Source organism: Narcine bancroftii, chromosome 4 (assembly GCF_036971445.1).
Source record: "Narcine bancroftii isolate sNarBan1 chromosome 4, sNarBan1.hap1, whole genome shotgun sequence".
In the NCBI taxonomy this organism is placed as follows: domain Eukaryota; kingdom Metazoa; phylum Chordata; class Chondrichthyes; order Torpediniformes; family Narcinidae; genus Narcine; species Narcine bancroftii.
Window position 1 is genome coordinate 200427291 of NC_091472.1, and position 23783 is coordinate 200451073.

Here is a 23783-nt window from a genome sequence, read left to right on the forward strand (position 1 = left end):
GGTCCAGTGACGGTGAAGGGCCAGTGAGATCTTTCCCGGTCAGGATGGCTTGGGGGAGACACTACAGTTGTTGGTGCTCCCACATGCCTGATTGAAGGGAGTGTGCCTGTCAGAGTCACCTTGGCAAGATGGGGCCCACCGCTGCTGTTGTAGTGGGAATGAACGTGTAAGGCCACTTGTCAATCAGATGTCTGTTCCGGATGGGGAATGCTGGCAGCCTGGAGAGGATTCTATCATACTCCTGGCTACTACTGTGTTACTGGATGGTGAAAGGCTTGACGATGCAGCAGATCTGTGGGAGGAGAGGGTTGAAGGGAATGTGCTGCTTGGCATTGCTCGATACAATAGCTTTCTGGTGGTGGTGATGGGAATGAAGAGGCCTGCCCACCTGACTGTACCCAGTGTTGGGCTCATCAACCTGGGGTGAGCTCACTGATGCTGGTAAGCCATAAGTCTGCAGAAACACTGTGTAAAAATGCTGGAGAAGGTCAGCAGGTCACTCCTGATCCACGGAAAGCAGCAGGCAGTCAGCGTTTCTGGCCAGAGCCCTTCTTCGGGAATGCTGATCATCACCAGCATAGGTGCATTTGTACTTCCAATTTGGGAGGATTTGGTGATCATTACCTGATTGCACTGTACAAAGTAGCATTTACAGTGTCCAGCTGGTATAACTAAATGCAGGTTGCACGTACCACACACCCACCACCCTCAGTGCATGCGGCACATGCAGCCCAGACAGAAAACGACAGCGCCATTATCCTGTAGTAATTCTCTGTACCTCACTATTGCTTTTCTGAACTGTTTTCTTTCTTTGCCCTTTTCATTGACTGTCTCACACCCCTTGTGATAATTCCCAACATTGAAGACGGTTTTATGATTTTTTTTTGTGACAAAAATCAGTAGATTCCCCTTCTGACCCGTAAAACCCATGCCGCCAAATTAATCCACTAGCCGTGTATGGTTTGGAAGGTGGGAGAAAACTAGAGCACACAGAGAAAAGCCACGCAGGCCACATGGAGAACAAACAAACTCCTGAGAGACAGCGCCGGATTCAAACTCAGGTCGCTGCCACTGCAATCGTGTTATACTAACCACCACTCTAACTCTGCCACTCTTGGTCATTGGAGTTGATTTCTATGGCACATTCTGCTTGCTGAAGCCTTGATATTCTCTTGGATGGATTCTTAGTTTGCAAGGAGCTGATTCTAGATTAGAACGGAAACGTAACTCAGGAACTCTAGACTGACCTGGATACTTGAATCTTGGGTATGATTTTTTTTCTTCCACTTGTTCCAAGGTGATGGGGGGGGGGGGGGGGGCAGAGATTTAACAGGAACCTGAGGGCTAATTGTTTTATACAGAGGGTGGTGGGTGTGTGGAATGGGCTGCTGGAGGAGGTGGTTGAGGGGGATACAATGTTGAAGGAAAAAAAATTATGGATGGAAATATCGATCGGATGGGTTTAAAGGGATGTGGCCCAAACACAGGCAGATGGAACTGGTGTGAGTGGGGCATTTTGGTTGGCATGGTCAATTTGGGCCAAAGGGCCAGTTTTCACACCATGTCTCTAAGACAGCTTACTCTCTTTGATTTGGGTCATCTTATCAGAATTATTGTTCAAGTGTGAAAAGAACAAGTGAAGTCCATTATGACCTGAAGCGTTCTATTTTATTTCAGTGAAACCATCCCTCTGTATCCTCTCCTCCATCTCGCTTCTCTGCCAATGCACTCCAGCTGTGTTCAAACGTTCAGGCATCAGAATCAAATTTATTGTCATGAACATGTCAACAAAATTTGTTGTTTTGCAACAGCAGTAGCATTGTGCATTACTGGTGCAACAATTGCTATAATTTTCCGTAAATGCACTAAAAAATAAATTAGTGCAAGAGAAGAGAAAGTGAGGTGGTGTCTGGGATTCATTGTCCATTCAGAAATCTGATGGCGAAGCTGTCCTTGTGCCATTGGGTGGTCGTCTTCAGGCTCCTGTACCTCCTTCCTGATAGTAGCAGAGTGCTGAGAGCATGGCCTGGGAGGTGGGGGTCCTTAAGGGTAAGGGCTGCTTTCTTGAAACACCGCCTCTTGTAGATGTCATTCATGGAGTGGAGACTGATGGTGCTGGCCGAGTTCACAACTCTCTGCAGCCTTTTCCTGCCTTGTGCATTGGCCCCTCCGTACCAGAAAATGATGCAACCGGTCAGAATGCTCTCCATGGATCATCTGTAGAAATTTGCAAAAGTCCTTGGTGACACACCAAATCTCAATCTCCAGCCGTTGGCGAGCCTTCTTCATATGTGCATCAACTTGGAGGCCCCAGGACAGATCTTCAGAGGTATTGACACCCAGGAATTTGAAGTTATTAACCCTTTCCACCGCTGACCCCTCAATGAGGACTGGTTCGTGTTCTCTTAGTTTTCTCCTGAAGTCCACAATCAGTTCCTTGGTTTTGCTGACATTGAGTGCAAAGTTGTTTGTATGACACCACTCAGTGAGCTGATGTATCTCCCTCCTGTACGCTTCCTCGTTGCCATCAGAGATTCTACTGACGACTGTGGTGTCATCCACAAATTCGTAGACGGCATTTGAATTATTACAAATCAAAATATTCAAGTCCACTTTAGAAGCACACACCCACCAGGGGGTAAATGGACCAGATTTTACAAATCATTTTTCTTCATTAATCAGATCTAAGCAATTGAGTGTCATCATGAAACAGAGCTTCCCCCTTTAGAATGAAAGTGTCTCTGGCTTTAATTTACTCCCATCTGTATCCTTGTGGTCTCTTCCCTCTGCAGCTGCCACAGTCCCTGAACAGAAGACGGTGACATTGGACGTAGATGTCAATAACCGCTCTGACCGTGTTGAATGGTGCAGTTGCTATTACCATGGGAACTACTCACTAAGTGCTGCATTTGAAGTCAAGTTGCACTGGATGGCAGTAACATCAGCTGTGCTCTTTGAAATGGTAGGTGCATCGGCCAGTTAAGTTGTGCTAAGAGGACAGGAAGACTGCGCTGTGCTAAGGTACGACTGCGGACTGCAGCTTCAGGATGAATTCTTGCGATCAGCGGCACTTCTTGGCATGCAGCTGATGAATTGAATGTGAAGTGGCCAGAGAGAAACACAAAGTCTGCAGACACTGGAATCTGCAGCAGACCAGGAATTGCTGGAGGAACGCAGCAGGTCAGACAGCATTCACGGATCACTACAACACAGAAATAGGCCTAACTATGAATATGCCTCGTCCAGTGGTTCTCAATCATTTTCTTTCCATTCACATACCACTTTACTAACCAGACAGCACCTATGGCATTGATGCTCTGTGTTAGTAAGGGATTTCTTGAGAGTGGAAAGAAAATGGTTGAGAATCACTGGACTAGTCCCATTGACCTGCAGCCGGGCCAGAGTTCATGTTGATGAAGCATCCCCACCTGTGATGTTGACAGACCATTCCTACCCATGGATACTGTCTGACCAGCTGAGTTCCCCCAGCAATTCCTTGTCCGCAGAAAGCATCTGGAGTCCAGTCTGGTTGGCAATCAGCATTCCTGTGAATAAAGGTGAACATTTGGTTATTGGTCATAAGGCCCATTAGGTGATGGTGGTGAGTGCCTCCAAGAGTCACTGCATTCTATGTGGCGTAGATCCTTAGCCTGCTGAGGATGTACTGATCACCCATTTACATGGATACTGCTCTGATCCCATTTTATTTTTCCCATATTCCCACCAGTTGCATGGGCTGTTTACAGCAGCCAATTCATCTACCCACAAGCACATCTTTTGGGATCTGGGAGGAACCCAGGCGGGCACGTAAAATGTCTGACTTCTTAATAGATAGTGCCCGAGAATAAGACCAGACTTGGATCTCCAGAGGGTGGGGCAGCGGGCTGCACTGTGGGGTAGAGGTGCTCCAATTGGTCCAGTAAGATCGAGGGTCAGGTGGTGTTGAATGAGGCAGGGCTTTGCAGGTGGGTAACGGTCCCATGCACCTGCTGCCCTGGAGCCTCCGGAGGTTATGGATGCTGCCATCCAACATCAGGTTGCAGTTCCAGGCGGAACGGACATTCACAGCATGGAGGGGGAAGGATGACTGGGAGAATCAAGGCACCAAGTCAAGCAGATGGACACGAGATCTTTGAATGCTTCCCTGTTCACTGACATATCAGAGCACAGGCAACCTTGCTCCTGGGTTGTAGCCAACAGTGAGACCCAGATGCTCAGAGCCAGCACCATTGGCACTGATGATAATGTATGTGCACAGGTAAAGATTATGGCAGACTAGATCCATACTCGCAAATGTGACAAAATGTGATTTGTTCGAGGGAGAACTTTAAGATTCTGAAATGGCTGCAGGCTGGCTAACAACTTTAGGCCCAGATGTTGAAATCGATAGTTTATGAAGATAAAGTATAAATTAATCAAACCTTTACTGATGGTCACTTCAATCTCTGTGTTCACATATGCATGTAGTACTCTCTGGATGTACGCATGGCATAATGTAGAACCATAGAATGCTGCAGCAGAAGAAACAGGCCATTTGGCCCTTTTAGTCTGTGCCGAAACATCATTCTGCTAGTTCCACTGACCTGCACCCATTCCATAACCCTCCAGACCTCTCCCATCCATGTATCTAATAGAATCATAGAATAATTAACCACATGAGTGTGGGAAGGTCACTGGACCGCTTCCATCCTTATCAAGGGAAGTGCCAACTTGCTCTCCTTTCGTGCAGCGTGCTTGGGTTCAGTGTGTGTGCTCATCTGGCCTCTCTCTCTCCACTCTCGAGATCAGGGATATTCTGTGATGAACCAGGCCCAGGGCTGGATGCACTTTGTACCTGACCCCACAGCTGGGCAGCAGCTAGTGCTGGTGCAGAGAGGGGGAGAGAGATTGGATCCTGCCTGTGATGTGCATGTTGTGGACTCAACCCATTTATTGCCTATTTGTTTACAATTTGAATGCCAAAAAAATACTGATTCTAATTGCTTATAGAGACACTTGCGTACAATTATGTTTATGGTTCAATTTTTTTTACTGTTTTGTAATAAAGTAACTCAAACAGCTTTCTATGAATAGATATCACCTTCTTTGTTCTGTACTTGTTTCTGGTTAAATTTGAATAACCTTCAAACCTAATTAACAAACATTTATTTGGCTGTTGGTTTGCTTTAGGCTGTTTTTAATATCATCCACATAAATAACAGAGGCAGCTGTTCTAATCGTACAGAAATCGTTGCAAAATGGATCTTTAAAGCCTGGTTCATAAGGAGGAGAGTTTTATCCCCTAAGTGGGGCTGCAGAGGACTGGATGGGGAAAGAAACTAAAAAGACTGAAATGGGACCTCTTCCAATCTGCGCCCTCCTGGGTGGGTTCTGCTACTTCACCACTGAAGGGATCCAGATTCAAACCTGATCTCAGGTGGTGTCCTTTAGCAGTTTGCACACTCTTCCTATGACGGCCAGTGCTCAGATTTGCTCTCAGTGCCCAAAGGGAAAGGGTAATTGGTGACTGTAAATTACCCCCTGCCACAAAGTAGTGGTTATGAGACTGACCATTTACCATCCGCCAAGACTTGCTGTTTGCAAGCTCCCCCTTCCTTGCACCATCTGGGAAAATAAAAGGCCACAACGTCCTCTGTGCGCAAACTCCTTGAAACGTGCAAAATCATTCGGTGTATTAAAAATATAAATCAGAACAAAGTTTGAACTTTGGAAATTTATCACTTTCACAGGAATGAACATAAGTTTTTAAAATGTAGGCAACTGCTTGTTTTTAAAATATAACGCAGATGTGCTTGGTGTAAAATGTTAGCTCCAATATTAATTTGGAGGCAGGAGTCTTGGGGGTGGGAGGAGCTAAGTGGGAGAATTGTTCCTCTCCAAATGGATGTGCTCAACTTGCTGAGCATTTCTGTGATTACTCCAGAAAATAAATATTCAGTTCAATCCTATTCTCCCTCCTGTGCTGGCAGGCTTCCTGAGCTCTGGTCCATTAAAATATTCCAAGGAGCAACTTGTTTCAGGAGTAAGATGGCTGACTCAGCTATTTATGATGACACAATTGGGGACTGTTTGGCCCATTAATTCCAAGTCTGCTACCTCTGCAACTTGTTCTCTCTGACGTCAACTCCCCTTTGAATCTTTTTATACAGATTAAGTGTATGTTTTTGACACTTACTTGCACCAGAGGTGATCTACAATCAGGGTGAATGCTGGGAGCCTCATGCTGTAGGCTTCTTGAATCTCTCTGCTTGCGTTGGTCAGAGATGTTGTGCCACTCTGGACTAGGAATGTGCTTGCCCAGACCCCATAAAAGAAATAGTAAATATCTAAGATTGATAATAAATATTCACAGTATTCCGATGATAACATCACCCAGGATCATTGCTCCCATTTACCGTGTGACATCTATCAGATGGTTTCAGATGGGGATAAGAATGGACAAATGAAGGAGTAAGCTATTGACCATTGATTCATTTACTCACCTACAGGTACAAGGCTGGCACAGGAAGGCCACCTCCTGTGGTTTCCTCTTGGTACCTGTCCTGGAAGGCCCATTTGCTCTACCCAGCTACCTTTACGGAGATCCACTGCGAGCTCAGCTTTTCATCCCACTGAATATCAGCTGCCTGGTGAAGGACGGAGCTGAGCATCTCTTTGATGGTATGTACCCCACAGTCCGACAGTGGAGAGGGATGTTCCTGGGCCTGGGTCATGATTACATCTCAGAAGGTACTGCAGATACCATTTAAGCTCACCTGCAATCTTCCACTTGACCTGTGGAAAGTTGTGACTAGACTGGCTTTGGAAAGTTGTGATCACTCTGTCCAGGGTTCAATGATGAACATATTCTGTGGTGTAAAGGGTGTAGCTTCTTCATTGCTGGCAAATCTGGTAAATGTTTTGATGAGTTGTAGCATTTTTAATTTCAATTGTGCATTTTTGCCAGTCCCTTGTTTGCTTGTTCTTTAAGGGGATGGGAAGAAGGTGAACAGGAAATTCATTTCTCCACGGCATCCCATGGGGAAAAGTTGAAGCCAGAGAAAGTGTGTGAGTCCTCCCTGAACTGGCAGCCACTCCTTCTGCAATCCCACCCAATCAGGTGTTGATTACTTTGTGAGAGGCTCAGAAGCTGAGCCTGGTGTTACGAAAGAGGAACTGAATTGATGATAGCTATAGTAATGGGTTTATTGTCATACACATTGTAAAGTGTACACATGCACTGAAATTCTTATTTGCTGCAGCTTAGCATGAACGTACAATAGTAAACTAATTGAATTAAATTAAAAGAAATGGTAAATATCTAAGGTAGAGAATAAATATTTACAATATGAAGGTTCTGGAGGATGTTTTAGTTTCCATTCTGAAAGTCATATATACATACTGCACGGTAACACACCCTTTCAGCCCACGAGCCCATGCCACCCAACTTACACCCAATTAACCTACAAACCCGATACATTTTGAATGGTGGGAGGAAATCTGAGCCCCCGGGGGATGTCTCCTTACAGACACCGTGGGATTTGAACCTGGTTACGATCGCTGGTGCTGTAACAGCATTGTGCTGACTGCTACACTAACTGAGCTACCCCTTTTATAAAATTTAGACATACAGCACAGTAACAGGCCCTTTGGCCCACAAGCTCGTGTCACAAAATACACCCAATTAACCTACAACCCGTGTATGTTTTGAAGGGGTGGGAGCACCCAGAGAAAACCCACACCGACACGGGGAGAAGGTACAAACTCCTTACAGACAGTGCGGGATTCGAAGCCCAGTCCTGATTTTTCTGCTCTTCCTGCATGTTGAAGGGCCATATAACCACCATAACATGGCCGCCTTCACCTACCTTCTCTAACTCCTCTTGTATTTTGTACTCTACATCCTGACATTTGACCATGACGGTCAAAGTAATGATATGTGGATTAGCGGAGAGCTGCTGCAACTGTCACAGGGAAAACATGTGCTGTGATCTATCCAGCTTTTTACTTTAACACCAAATAATTTCTACAAAAGCAAAATTCTTGATAGGAAAGGTTCTGAGGGAATTTGAGCAGCTGGGGACTAAATTAAAAAGCGAACTGGCACAGGGTCAATCAGATGAGGAAGTTAAATGCGTGGCTCAAAGATTGCTGTGGAGAAGTGGGTTTGAATTTGTGGGACATTGGTACAGGGAAGAAGGGAGCTGTTCCGGTGGGACTGGCTCCACTTTAACGGTGCTGGGACCAGGGTCCTGCTGAATCACATAACGAGGGCAGTGGGTAGAGATTTAAACTAAATAGAAGGAGAGTGTGTTCAACAGATTAGAAAAGCATGGACAAAGTTGAAAAGGAGGAGAGATCAGGGTAGGTTCATGAAGTCTCCAGAATAAAAAAATTTAGCACAAAGTTTAGAAATGGATAAGAATGTAAATTCAGGCGACACGGAGACAAATGTGAGCAGGGTAGTGAGCACGGGATGGATGGTGTTGTATTTAAATGCTTGTATTATATGAAACAAGGCAGAAGAGCTTGAAGTGCAGTTAGAAATCAGCAGGTGTGGGCAGTCCGGAGATGTGACTGAAGGACATTCAAAGTAGGGAATGAAACATCCTATCAAAGAGACAGACAGGTGGGCAGAAGGGTTAGGATGGTTCTGTGGGTAAAATCAAATCCTTAGTGAGAAGGGACATGGGGTCACAGCATGTAGAATCCTTGAAGGTAAAGTTGAGAATCTGCAGGGTAAAAAATCCTTGATGGGAGTTACTTACAGGCCTCCAAATAGCAGACAGGATGTAGAGTACAAAATACAAGAGGAGTTAGAGAAGGCAGGTGAAGAAGGGCATGTTATGGTGGTTATATGGCCCTTCAACATGGAGGAAGAGCAGAAAAATCAGGTTGGCCCTAGATTACCAGAGAGGGCCAAGAGAGGTGGCTTTTAAAAGTAGCCCACTGGGAAAAAGACGAGTGAGTCTAATGATAGTGGTTGTTGGCAAGACTCCAGAATCCATTGTTCAGGATGAGGATTCATGGTTAAAAGTTATGGGGAGAAGGCAAAAGAATGGTGTTGAAAGGAAGAATATACATCTACCATGATTCGAATAGTAGGGCAGACTGGATGGGCCAAATGGCCTGCTTCTGCTCCCATCTATTCTGCCGTAATGTTTAGTGAATAATCTGCATGTTCTTGGGTTTGATTCCAACTCATGCTCTGCTGTATTTCCAATAGCTGCCTCAAATTTGGCTTGTGTTCAGGGGCAAGAGGATGTGACTGTGAGTGAGGCAGGTAGTGGGATCCAAGAGACAGTTTTGGAGGAGCCTCTGCCTGATCTTGTCTCACAAGTCCAAGATTCATATTCCTTGTGTGGCTAAGAGTGGGGGCTGTAGAAAGGATGAGCAATCTGACTGTGGCACTATGGTTCAGGAAGCCATTCAAAGGTGGGGGGCATGGGGAGTGAAGAGGAATGGTGTGGTAATTGGGGATAGTATAGTTAGGGGAATACTTCTCTGTTGCAGGGATAGAGTGTCCTGAAAGCTGTGTTGCCTGTTTGGTGCCCAGGTTCAAGATATCTTATCTGACATGCAGAAGAATTTGCAGTGGAGGGGAAAGAGACTTGTCTTGATCCACGTGGGAACCAACGACATAGGTAAAACCAGGAAGGAGGTTCTGCTTGGGGAATTTGAGGAGCTAGGGACCAAATTAAAAAGCAGAACCAAACAGATGGTCATCTCTGGATTACTCCCTGAGCCACGTGCAAATTGGCACAGGGTCCAGAAGATTGGAGTTAAAGGCATAGCTCAAGGACTGGTGTGGGAGAAGTTCATGGGAAATTGGCACCAATATCAAAGGGACAGGCTCCATCTGAACCCCGATGGGACCTGGTTCCTGGTGAATCGCATAACTAGGACTATGGACAGGGCTTTAAACTAAATAATAGGGCGGGTGGGTTCAGCAGATTGGAGAGGGATGGATAAAAGAGAAGAATGTGGGAAAAGTTAAAAGGAAAAGTTTAAAAATAGAGAAAAGTAAAAATTCAAGTAAACAAAAGGCAAAGATTTCCAGATTTTAAAAGTACAATGGGTATAAGGGCACTTTATCTGAATGCTTGTAGTTTTCGAAACTTTTGGCACAAATCAGTACAAAATTAGTGGCCATTACAGAAACGTGGTTGCAGAGTGGAGAGGATTGGGAGTGAAATATACAGGATATCAGATAATAGGGAAGGACAGGCAGGAAGTTAAGGGTGGTGGGGTAACGCTCTTAGTTAAGGATGAGATCGGGCCAGTAGTAAGATCTCATGAGCAAAATGTTGAGTCCATTTGGGTGGAGATTAGTAAATAGTAAAGGGAAAATATCACTAGTGTTTGTTGTCTGTAGGCCACCCAATAATAACATAATACAGGCAATAAAACCATTGGAAGCATGCAGTTATTGTGGGCACATAGACTGTGTGGACCATGTTGGTTGAGGCAACTTTGAGGAAGACTTCATAGAATGCATACAAAATGGATTTCTTGAATAGCATGTTACTGAACCTGCAAGGGAACATGGTCCCTTGGATCTGGTCTTCAGCAATGAGACAGGTAAAATTAGCGATCTTGCAGTTAGGGATCCTCTTGGAAAGAGTGATCACAGTATGACTGAGTTTCTGATACAAATGGAGGGTACAGTAGTTTGGTCTAAAACAAGTGTGTGATGCCTAAACAAGGAAAACTACAAGGAGGGGAGGGAGGAGTTGGCTGGGGTAGACAGGGAATGCAGGCTATATGGAGGGATGGTTGAGGAACAATGGAGGACTTTAAAAGAGATTTTTCACGGTGCTCAACGAAGTATATTCCAGTTAAAAGCAAGGACAGTAAGGGTGGGGACAGCCAGCTTGGATAACTAAGGAGATCAAGGAAGACATCAAACTGAAAGCTTGTGCATACAGTCGCCAAGAGCCGTGGGAAACTACAAGATGGGAAAACTGTAGGAAGCAACAAAGAACCACGAAGTGAGGAATGAAGAGGGAAAGTAGATTAGGAGAAAAGATTAGCACAAAATAGAAACACGGACAGTAAAAGTTTTTATAATGAGAACAAGTGGAAAAGAGTGGCTGAAGTGAAGGTTGGACCTTTGGAAGATGAGAAGGGGGAATTGATATTGGGTAATGAGGAAATGGCTGAGGGTTTGAATAACTATTTTGTGTTAGTCTTCACAGTGCAGGACACATTACGCATGCCAAAGACAGATGTTATGGGCATAAACTGCTGGAAAAACTCAGCTGCTCGGTGTCCTTTATGTAGCAAAGGTAAAACTACATAACCAACGTTTTGGGCTGGAGGTTTTCAAGGTACAAAAGAACATTGGCAGGCATTTGAACAAAACGATTAGTGATGGTAAAGGCAGGAGATGATAGGTGGAGAAGGGAGGGAGGGGAGGGAGGGAGGGGAGGGAGGGAGGGGACAGCAGCAATCGGGGGAGGAGGGATGGCTAGGTGAGGAGAGGGGGAGGGAGGGAGGAGAACTGGAAAGGGAAGGGGAAGAGGAGAGTAGGTGGGCAGAAATCGGAGAAGTCGATGTTAATGCCATCTGGTTGGAGAGTGCCGAGGCAGAAAATCACGCCTCCAATTTACGGGTGGATTTGGTGAGACAGTGCATAAGGCCGTGTGACGTGAATTTGGCACAGAATTGAAGTAGTAGGCTACTAGGAGGTCACTGTAGCTGGCAGAGTGAAAGTGCTCAGCGAAGTACAGTCTGCACTCAATCTCTCCGATGTGCAGAAGGCCATAAAGGGAGCACCAGATGCAGTAAATCAGTCCTGTGGATACACAAGTGAAATGTTGCTTCACCTGAAAGGCTTGTTTGGGGCTCCGGACCATGGTGAGGGGGGGAGGTGTGAGCGCAAGTGTTGCATCTCCTGCTGCCACGGGGAAGTTGCTGGGGGAGAGAGTTTGGTGGAGAGGGATAAGTGCATGGGAGAGTCACAAAGGGAGTGGATCCTAAGGAAGGCAGAGGAGGAGAAGGGAAGATGTGTCTGGTCTTGGGATCCTCTTGTAAATATCAGAAATTCCGGAGGATAATTATTTGGATGCAGAGGCTGGTGGGGTGGTAAGTCAGGATAAGGGGGATTCTATATTTGTTGCATCTTGCAGCAGTTGGGAGTCCAGGGCAGATGACCAGGAAATGAAGGAGATGTAGGTGAGGGCTGAGTTGATGCTGGTGATGGGGAAGCCATGTTTGGGGAAGAAGGCGGACATTTTGGAAGACCTGGACTGGAAGACCTCACCATGGGAACAGATGCGGCGGAAACAGAGCAATTGAGAGAAGGGGATGGAATCCTTGCAGGGGACAGGGTGTGAGGAAGTGTAGTCAAGGTAGTTGTGGTTGTTAGTAGTGTAGTGGATTTGTGTTAATCTTTAAAGTGAAAGGTCTTTAGTTATAAAGTATATATTTCTTAGTAAAATAAGTTATAGAATTAAATATATTTCTCAAGAGAATTGTGGGCTGGATACAGGATCACACACAGGTCACACACAGGTCACAGAGCATTTACAACACACTCAGAAGTGAGGTCATTTTTGGAGCCGATGTAGTTTTGGAACTGAAGTGGGTCTTAATTGATTCAAGGACACTGGAATGTTTGCTTTATTAAAAATGGAAGTATTCAAGAACTCAAGAAGAACTGCTTAAGGAAGCTATCTGCTTAAACAAAAACAGGTTTTTGCTTGTGGTCATCAGACTTTCTGAAGTCATTAACCACTTAAACCGAGAGGAGGTCAGAGGTTTGTGGATGTGAAGAGGTCATCTGTCATAAGTTGTGCTTTCAGACAGAAATGAAACAGAAACAGTAATGATGTCAGGTCACATGATTTCAGAGAAACATAACTGAAGAAGGCAGAGACATGAAGGGTAAAACACTAGTCTTTGGAGAGAGAGAAGGAGATGATGTTCTATATTGTATTAACCTTAACATAGGAGATACACAAAATCAGTGGCCATAAAGAAGAGTCACTTCACTGTCTCTTTGAATAAGAAGGACAGTTTCAGAATTGAAGATACAGTAACCAGAAAAGGTACAGTTGTGTGTTACTTCTGGAAAAGGGGAATGCAAAATAAGTGGCTTTAAAATAAGTAAGTCAACTTCTGACTGTCTCTTTAAGATAAAGAGGGCAGATTCATTGTGTGGAACACAGATTCAAAAATCTCCAAGCAGGAGAGGAGAACACTTGTGTGAAGAATACCTCTCTGAAAAACAACTCATCAAAAGAGACTTGTGAGTTTAAAGAGATCTGAAGTCTAAAAGTGCTTCATAATTACTTCTGAACTGAGATTTTAAAAGATCCTCAAGTTCAACAAGATGTTTGAAATTGGACTTTAAAATTGACTTTTTCACAATCAAGCTTAAACTGTAATAGTTTGGAATTTAATCTCATACACACACACACACCACACATACAGATTTGTGCATAGTGGTGTTTAAGATAGAGTTAAATTTAGAGATCAGTATGAAATGTTATGTTAATAATAGTTCAATAAAAATTATTACTTTGAATTTATCAGTGTCTGGTGAATTTTCCATTGCTGTTCCTTTGTTAGTACTAATAATATTTTATTAGTTCTTAACAGTCTTCTTCTCTTCTTCTTTCTCTTTGGCTTGGCTTCGCAGACGAAGATTTATGGAGGGGTAAATGTCCACATCAGCTGCAGGCTCGTTTGTGGCTGACAAGTCCGATGCGGGACAGGCAGACACGGTTGCAATGGTTGCGGGGGAAAATTGGTTGGTTGGGGTTGGGTGTTGGGTTTTTCCTCCTTTGTCTTTTGTCAGTGAGGTGGGCTCTGCGATCTTCTTCAAAGGAGGTTGCTGCCCGCCGAACTGTGAGACGCCAAGATGCACGGTTTGAGGCAATATCAGCCCACTGGCGGTGGTCAATGTGGCAGGCACCAAGAGATTTCTTTAGGCAGTCCTTGTACCTCTTCTTTGGTGCACCTCTGTCACGGTGGCCACTGGAGAGCTCGCCATATAACACGATCTTGGGAAGATGATGGTCCTCCATTCTGGAGACGTGACCTACCCGCGCAGTTGGATCTTCAGCAGCGTGGATTCGATGCTGTAGGCTTGTAATATATGTCAATGGAAAGCTTGTCTCCTGAGATGGAGAGAGAATGAGATCCAGGAAGGGGAGAGTGTTGTTGGAGATGGACCAGGTGAGTTTGAGATCATGGTGGAAGTTGGAGACAGAGTGAATGAAGTTGATTAGCTCATTGTGGATGTATGAGGCAGCACCAATGTAGTCATCGATATAGCGGAGGAAGAGATTGGGGGTGGGGGGCTCTTGCCTGAGAGCGCAGAAACAGGTAGGCATAGCTTAGACTCATAGCTACTCCTTTGATTTGGAGGAAGGAGAAGTTGTTGAAAATGAGGGCGAGTTCTGCTAGGTAGAGGAGGGAAGTGGTAGAGGGTGACTGGTCAAGAAAGAAGCGACATGCTTCTGTTTGGGGGATGGAAGTATAAAGAGATTGGCCATCCATTGTGAAGATGAGGTGGTCCAGTTCGGGGAATCTGAACTCATTGAAGAGATGGAGGGCATGTGAGTTATCGTGGATGTAGGTGGGAGGGGAGGGATTGGACCAGGGGAGAAAAGATAGAGTCATGGTAAGATTAAATAAGTTTGGTGGGACAAAAGCAAGCAGAAATATTTGGTCTACCCAGTAGAGATGAGCCTATGATCGGATCAGCTATGATCTCATTGAATGGCGGAGCAGGCTTGATGGGCCAGATGGCTGACTCTTGCTCCTATTTCTTGTGTTCAATGCTTTGTGCTGGAGTTGAGAATGCTGCTGCTGAGTGTGGGAGCTAGCAACTTGCATTGGTCTCTGGTCTTTGCAGTGCATTTGGACGCTGGGAGAGACTCCCCCCCCCCCCCCCCCCTGCCTAACTTGGTTACTGTTTCCTCCTGGGAGGCACACGCGCGGGTCTGCAGACAGAATCGGGCTTCAGAACACCCTGCCATTGGTACTCTCCACGCCTCCACTGGTTAAATGTCAGGCCTGTCATCCAGGGGTGCAATGTCAATTCTTTAGGTGCCAGAGCTCACCAAAATTGGCAGCAAGGGGGTGCCAGGGCCACCCCACGAGATGTCTGGAGTGGCGCTCCGGTGAGCTGTGGCAGCACTGCACCCCTGCCGTCATCCTATGGGGGTGTGAAATGGGTTGGGGAGTCGCAAAGTTGGGGATTGACCCTTCTAAGAAAACAATCAGTTGGGTCCAGTGACTAACATCTCTTTATCCAGGATGTGTAGAATCCCTGAGGCTCGTTATCTTTGCCCCTGCTTAATTAATTCATTGTGTTGTACTTCCAGGGTTTGAACCTGAAACTTATTGGGATCGGATGCAACTTCTTCAAGAAGCCATTCTAGCCAGGTATGCCTTCCTTTCCCAGGACCATACCACCCCTTCCATCTCTCTCTCCCTCACCCCATCTCACATCTCTTCCACTCTCGTGCCCACCTCTGCTTCTGTATCATAATCCTGGGTGGTGGGACTGACATGTGGCTGCACTTGAGGCACTGGATGCGGTGAAGCGTCGAGGACCAGGCCGACCTCTGCTGGCCGGCATCTCTGCTTTTTTTGCTCACACTTGTCATTCCCTCTTGCTGTTGCAGGTTTGGTTTTGTTCAAGACAAGTACCCTGCCTCGACCTTTAACTTCCCAGCAGAGAACAAGCCACAGTACATTCACGTCACAGGTGAGCTTTGCCCGGGAACCCTGCCGAATAATGTTCCTCGGAGCTCAACGATGGTGACAGAAGCTCAGCACACAGTTAGTGAATGGACAGCGAGTTGGGAGGCAGTAGCTGGAAATAGTGTGGTCACAATTCCTGGACCAATAGAGCCTCTTGCATCCACCCAATCAGTGGTTACCGTTCCTCACTATGCATTCACAGGAATTAACTATAGAACACTACAGCACAGAAACAGGCCCTTTGGCCTATCAAACCCATGCCTCATTACATCAACCTGCACCCAGACCATAATCCTCCATACCCTTCCCATCCATGTACCAATTCAATCTTCTCTTAAATGTCAAAATTGAGCCTGCATCCACCACTTAAGTTGGCAGCTCGTTCCACAATCTCACCGCTCTTTACATGAAGAAGTTCCCGTGGTTTCCTTTAAACATTTCACCCTTGACCCATGTCCTCAAGTTCTTATCTTACCTGACGACCATGGAAAAATCCTGTTTACATTTATCCCATCTATACCCCTCATAATTTTGTACACCTCTATTAAATCTCCCCTCATTTTCCATAGGATCAGGGAGTAAAGTCCTAACCTATTCAATCTTTCCCTTTCACTCAGCTTCTCAAGTCCCAGCAGAAACCTTGCACTTTTCCTCTGACTTTCAATTTTATTGATATCTTTCCTGTAGTTTGGTACAAGATACTCCAAATGTGGCCTCAATCAATGTCTTATCCAACTTCAACAGGACATCCTATCTTCTGTATTCAGTACTGATTTATCAAGGCCTATGTGCCAAAAGCTTTCTTTTTGACCCAATCTACCTGTGACACCACTTTTAAAGAATTGTTTATCTTTATAGAATAAAACCCCAGGTATCCAGCATCGACGGGGATTGGTAGATGCCAGATGAGTGAGTTTTCCAGTTGCTTGAGACTCACTCTTACAGTGCTTAACGTACACTGGAATTAATAATAAACAACTTAAAAGACAAAAAAAAACTATACTGTACTTTCATGAATATATAAACTTTAAAGCATTTTACTTTATTTTCAGTCACATTCTTTGAAACATTTAATCGTTGCTGCATCTGCAGGTTCCTCCCCCTCCATGGATCCGCCCGAAACATGAACAATAACATTAAAAATAATTAACCCTTCCCCTCCCTTCCAAATTTACAGATAAAGCCTCTGACCGGGGGCAACTCTTATGAAGCAGGGAAAAGGAGACACTTTGAGAGAGTTACTCCAACGGGGAGCAGCATCGTGGGCGATGCCATTGCTGTTTCACACTTTACTCAAACAGCTACTACGAGCAAAGCCTGACCAAGGTGCTCCGCTGGCTGGATATTTGCTACCATCTTCACCAAAGGTTGATGTGTTACTTCAGAGAACATTTACTTTTACAATTTTAAACTTTCATTTAAATGTTAATTTATTATTTTATTTTTAAAATTTATTTTCCTCAATTTATTCCTGGTTGCTTGAGGGTACCAGTTGCTAGAATTCCGGATACCAGGGGCTTTACTGTATATCAAAAATCATTTCTCCCTCGTCAGCTTCCAGTTCTGTATTTTTCCAGTACCGAGGATCTTTGAATAACATTTCTGCACTCCAATCTGGAGATGCATGCAGCAGGATTTCTATGGGACATGGTCAGAGATCCCCAAGTGTCCCACTAGGATTCTTCTGGTTGCTGAGATCTCCAACTGTCGGTATCAGCCAGTAAAGTTTTGTTACTCCCTGGGAAATGTGCATGTGAGTGTGAAAGACATGAGATGTAAACCAAGGAGGGGACTGATGATTATTCAGGTGTGAATGCTAATGTTGAAGCCCCAAACTCGCGATGAGGTCCTTGGTGTACCCCATATTTGGGTGGGATTGATCCTGATGTGGTGTTGCTCTGATTGCCCCAGGAACCGTGTTTCTTCAGTTGCCATATTCCAAGCGCAAGTTTCAGAGTGGCCAGCAGAGACGGCGGAGAAACTCCACCAGCTCCAGCACCCAGAGTCTCTTTGGTGAGGAGAAGATTGGCTACAACTGGGCCTACAACACCATGCTGACCAAAACCTGGCGATCCAGCGCCACGGGTGATGAGAAGTTTGCCGATCGTTTGTTGAAAGACTTTAATGATTTCTGTTCCAATAAGGATAACCGCCTGCTCAACTTCTGGGAGAGCTGTTTGGACAAAATGCATTCTAGTGCACCCTGAGATAAGCAGTGTCCCTGCAGAGCTAGTCATGGTACGTGCATCTACCCTTCACTTATGGAAGCTCATCCAGTGCCCATTGGACTATACGCTGTTCTTTGCCAATTGGAAGTTGGGCCACGCCCATTGGTGCATGTATTTAAGTTTCCCATTGGATAAATGATCATTGCCCATTGGTGCATAAATCCAAGTTTACCATTGGATGAATGGTCAATGTCCATTGCTGCATAAATCCAAGTTTCCCATTGGATAAATGATCAATGCCCATTAGTGCATAAATCAAGCAGTTTACCATTGGATAAATTAATTAGTTTCTTATTGGATGAGTGGTCAATGCCCATTGGTGCATAAATTCAATAGTTTCTTATTGGGTGAATAGTCAATGCCCATTGGTGCATAAATCCAAGTTTCTATTGGATGAATAGTCAATGCCCATTGGTGCATAAGTTGTGTTTTTTCCCTTCTGCAAGGTTAGTTTGTGCCATTGGGTCCCTGCATTCAATTGATTTTTATTGGAAGCACAGCAAATTCTTCACTTGCTTTGGTTGAGTTCCGGCCACACTATTCCCCATTCCCCTGCACGCTCCACAGCTTGCTCCCTCAAATGACAATCCCTTTACCCTCCCACTTCCACTGCCTCAAATTTGCCACAGCATCACTAACTTACAATGCAGCTATTAGCCCAAGTCCAACTGCTCTCTCAAAGGCTAGGCCCTGAATGCTTCATTAATCTTGTTGGGCAGCAGAAAAGACAGATTCCTGGGATTCAAAATATTTATGTTTTGGAAGTGTGTCCAGAAACACCAAAAGAAAGTAGCTTTGTCTCCTCCTGCCTCTCTTGTGAAGCAGTCGATCCCCCAAACTCTAGTAATTAGCTTCTGTGGCTCCTGCTCTTTCCAAGCCATTCTGACTTGGTCCCCACACTGAGTAACCATGTGCCTTTACTTTAACTGTATTGTCACCAGATGATGGCTGTCATCACTCTCCCATTGACTATTTACTTGATTGAGTCTTTTGTGTTTTGAGATGTTTCCTGTTGTTGAGGAGGCAGTGGAAAGACTCCACCACCTGCAGAGATGAATGTCACAGTCCTACTAACAAAAGATCCCCTGGCCACCCAAGCTACATCTGTGCACATTCCCCACCATCTCTTGTTTCTTTATTTTAATCAGGGTTACCTTACATGCTTTTCTTTCTCCTTCCCCCCCCCCCACCCCTTTCTCTCTAGAATACTTGCTCTCCCCAACAGTCTATGTCTTCAGCTGGTTTGTTGGGGCCCCACAGGTGCTGCTAGCCCTGAGAATGGCGATCACATTGCACTGGGGCTAGAGATGAATCAATTCCCAGAACAAAACCCAAGCGTAATATCTCCCAGGCCATTTGATATTTTACCTAACTTATAGAAACGAATGGGCATTTATCTGCACTTATGGATCAGCCGAGTTGGGCTAAAGAAAACAAGGGTAGAATGAGGTGCTGTCCCCGAGGTAATGCAACCCAGTAATAATGTTGAACTAAAAGGGGAATAACTTACCATTTTTGACACATATACTCCATATCTCTGTGCACCCACTGGCTTCATTTCATACAAGGATATTCTTAAGCACAGAATTTAAGCCACCCCTCCAAGTAATACTACAGCCAATTTGTAAGACTCAGTTGGTGTGGGTGTGTAGATAAAAAGGAAGCAGTGTGGTCACAATGAAAATGCCCAGTTTCTCCACAGCACCTTGTCTTATAAAAAGAAACCTGCACCAATGACTATTCTGCCACTTTATGTTCATGATTTATATTTTTCAATAAAATGAAAAAAATCCTTTTTGTTTGGTAATTCTGCAGAGTAAATCATTAGACTGAGAATGAAATGTATTCTCAGTAAATTTTCCAAAGTTTCTCTTCCCCATATTGAAGAGCCCAAAGCCAGGGTTGTGGAGATGGATGGGAGCACTTTCTTCATCTGCGGCACCTCGCCCATTCACCAAATCCTTTGTTGTTTGGCTCATGGTCAGTCTTTGCCTGATTCTCCTCCTGTAAGTACCTTGTGTGTAAATGTGACAGGAGTTCCCCAGCTGTCTCGCCATCCGAGATGGGGAAGTGTGCAGTGTTTCAGAGGGCCAACATAGTCTTGAAGAGCAACCAGCTCCTCTTCCATTAGGCCACGTCACGGGCACAGACTCGGTACTGAATCTACAACTTTAGAATTGGCCATCTCTGCTGTACATCTGTGTTATTCGCTGTTTTTTTTCTCCATTACACAGCCAGGCCTGCTGGGCATATCCCACAACTTTAAAACTCAAAGTTTTCCTTCTGCTCCAATGTTACAAAAACGTTTTCAGTTTCTAAATTCACATTATCAACCTCTAACTGCCATATGGATCTCTGTGACTTACCCCAGTGACAATCCTGGCCTCACCTTATCACAGACAGTCCCTCCATTCTATTCATTCTTCCACCCCCCCCACCCATCATGTCTCTACAACTCTCTCTTCCCCAGATCTGACAAAGGATCTGAAATGATCCTTTCATTTCCCTTCCCACAGATGACCCCTTGATCTGCTGTTTCCAATACATGTGGACTCTTTTTTTCAGAATTCCAGCTCTTCATTTTGATATTTCAAAGGCCTTTTCCAAGAATTTGAAATGCATTGAAAGGAGCACCAGAAAAGGAGGGGTCTTTTTACAGAAACACTACAACTCGGAGGGCGCATCAACTTTTCCAAAGAAACTGCTGACCATTCTCTAGCTAGTAATGGTAAACCTGCACATTAGTGGTGTCATTGAAAACAGTTCAACCAGAGTTCCAGCAATACCTGTCCCCTGATGTTTGCAGCTTCAACCTCGGCACTGCGTTGTGTACACAACATCGAGGCTGGTGCTTCATTGCAGAACAGATGTGATGTTGCACTGTTGGGAACAATTCTTCCAGATGAGCTTTAAACTCATTCTCTCAAGCATACATATGAGGTCCCAAACATCCCTGGAGAAGATCAGGAAGCACAGGGACATGTTCAAGTTTTATCAGCAAAAATAAATGGTGGTGTAGAGCCAGGGAGAACGGGGAGCAGAGACACACCGCTCCTGCGCAGGCTCTGACTGCCCAGTCCCAATAACGAAGTCTCTGTATAGGCTTAAACAGCCTGTTAAAGGAGATGACAGTGTTTTTATTTAAAATCCTGCAATCACGGATTGCTACCAAGCTCGTGCTTGGTAGTGAGTTACAGACTCTAGGGGAGCAGCAGACTGACACAGTTCAGCAGAAAAGGGGAAGAACACCACCCCCCACAACCCATTGAGAAGGAACAGCATAGGAGACAACATCAGAACGGTACCCATGATGGCGGATTAGTAAGGGGCTCAACGGCTTAAGGACCCTCAAAGGCAACGTGCTGTTGGTGACTTGCTGTCAAATGATCTACACCAACTATGGGCTGCTGGAGTCTGGCTCATGGGCACCAGGTATTGGAACTAGGATTCGAGAGGGGGCTCATGAGAGACCTCGGGTGCTGAAGGCTTCTTAATCGTGTTGGAGATTTGGATCTGGAGCTCAGGCTGCCAGTGGCCTCTAGTCTACCCTGTTGATGACTTTTTCCCCTCACTATTTCTGATCTCCATCCAGATGGATTTGAGATTTTCCTCTTTGGATACTCTATTGTCTCTCACCATCTCTGATCTCATCCTTCATTAAAAGCGCTACCCCATCTCCTTTACTTTTGAATTAACTGATACCACTGGATATTTAATTCTCAACCTGTAACCACGTTTCTGTAATGACTGCTACATTATATCCACTTGAACTGATTTGGGCCATAATCTCATTAATTTTGTCGTGAGTGCTACAGGCATTCCGATAAAGTACCCTTAAACTTATTTATCTTTTTGAATGCCTTCTAGAAATTCAAATACATGTACTTTGGTTTGGCAGATAGTGTAGTGGTTAGCTCAATGATTAGAGCACTGGTCTTGTAAACCAAGGATCGCAAATTTGATCCTTGCTGGTGCCTCATTTCTGTGACAAAATGGCAACTCTCTGTCTTCCTAACAAAGTTAAAGAATGTCATGTATGTTACATTCTAAATGTAGTATCATGTGACAGTAATGGAACCTTTACCTTTTACAGAGCCAGTGACCCAGATGTGCTGGAATTATTACGTTCTCCCCACCTGCATGGATTACATCCAGGTGCTCCGGTTTCCTCCCAACCTTCAAAATGTACAGGGGGCCGTAGGTAAATTGAGATGTTTGGGTGGCACGGGCTTATGGGCTGTAAGAGTTTGTTAAATAGAACATGAAAGTCTGCTGCAGTCAAAGCACAGAAATGCTGCTGGCTGTCCACCCTATCTATAATCTTGTAGTCTCCTATCAAGTTCCATCTCATCCTTCTTCACTCCAAAGAGAAAAGATCCATGTCTGTTAACCTTGCCTCATAAGACATGTTCTCCAATCCAGACACCATCCTGGTAAATTTCTGCACTCTCTCCTTAAGCTTCCACATCCTTCCTGTAATGAGGTGACCAGAACTGAACACTATATTCCAAGTGTGGTCTCACCAGAGGTTTATAGAGCTGCAACATTACCTCTCTTGAACTCAATCCCCTGATTAATGATAGCCAGCATACTCTAAGCCTTCTTAATGTTGCTATCAACCCACGCAGTCACTTTGAGAGATCTATGGATTTTGACCCCAAGGTCCCTCTGTTCCTCCACACTATTAAGTATCCTGTCATTAACCATGTACTTCGCCTTCAAGTTTCGAAAGTGCATCTCTTCACCCTTATCCACATTAAACTCTATCTGCCACTTTTCATGCTGTATGTCTAAATTTAATTTCCAAACACCAATTCCTTTCATAAAACTACACTGACACTAATTTTTCTAAGTTCACCTGCAGTTTCAATAATGGATTCCATCATGTTCCCAATGAAAGTCATCAGTAGGTCAGGCTAATTATTAAAGAGTCAAACACAAAAGTCTGCAGGCACTGAGATTGTAATTAAAAATGCACCGAAATGCTGGAGAAACTCAGCCGGTCTTTTCACCATCCATAGGAGATCAAGATATATTGCTGGCATTTCAGGCCTGAGCCCTTCTTCAAGGAATAAGCAGAATTTAGACCATACTGGATGGAGGAGGAATCCAGACCAACAAAAGGTGTTAATTGGATATGATAAGGGACAGGTTTCTGTGAAAGGGGAAGAGATAGCTGGGGGAAGGAGACGGAGGGAAGGCCAGAGAAGTTTATATTAATACCTTCCGGGTTGGAGGATGCCCAGACAGAATTATCGAGAGACCCACCAAATCTCCGGTCCCCGACCAGGGCCGAACCCATGCCCATTACTGACAAGACTGCATAAACACCAAGGCAGGGAGATGATACTATGGATGGCCAGGAAGCACGAAGAAGGGACGAGGATCAGCTTTTTCCCTGATTTGAGTGCAGCATTGGTCAAGAAGGGGAAAGAATTTTATGGCATTGGCTGTTTTTTTTCCCTCTTTTTTCTTTCTTGTGTTTTTGTTCCAGTGGGACCGCCAGTGTGAAGGAAATAAATACTTGAATTGAGGCATGCAAAGGGCTGTAGAGCATATGTGGGCTTCCAGAGACAGATAAGCACAAACACAAATATCAATGAATAGGACATTAAAATTTGTGAGTACTAATATAAATGGATTGAACAGAAATATCAAAAGAAAGTGAGCTTTGGCACACTTCAAAAAATGATGGACAGATATAGCGTTCATACAGGAAAAACACCTTACTATGGAGGAAACTGAAAAGGCTTTGGGACTATTACAACCTAACAAGTCTCCATGGAGGACGGTTTCTCCCCCGGACTTTAAAAAAAAGTTTAAAGATTTGATGCCACTCATGATGAGTGTGGTTTA

General features: G+C 44.7%; 1 protein-coding gene and 1 pseudogene across 24 annotated transcripts in view; one reads left to right on the forward strand and one right to left on the reverse strand.

Moving 5' to 3' along the window:
• The window catches only part of depdc5 (DEP domain containing 5, GATOR1 subcomplex subunit), a 236158-nt gene extending 216439 nt beyond the window's left edge, over nt 1-19719 (forward strand). For 17 of the 24 annotated variants that reach the window (XM_069933595.1, XM_069933598.1, XM_069933601.1 and 14 more), the window contains 6 exons: nt 2793-2962; nt 6489-6660; nt 11169-11267; nt 15318-15378; nt 15621-15703; nt 17611-19719. In XM_069933595.1, coding sequence (XP_069789696.1) covers nt 2793-2962; nt 6489-6660; nt 11169-11267; nt 15318-15378; nt 15621-15703; nt 17611-17906 — 881 coding nt within the window. In that variant the 3' untranslated portion in view covers nt 17907-19719. Of the gene's footprint in view, nt 1-2792; nt 2963-6488; nt 6661-9535; nt 9618-11168; nt 11268-15317; nt 15379-15620; nt 15704-17610 lie in introns of those variants that run through there. The other 7 variants (XM_069933604.1, XM_069933605.1, XM_069933614.1 and 4 more) reach the window with 5 other exon arrangements.
• LOC138762573 (U6atac minor spliceosomal RNA) lies at nt 4631-4732 on the reverse strand (annotated as a pseudogene).
• Nucleotides 19720-23783: the final 4064 nt, after the last annotated feature.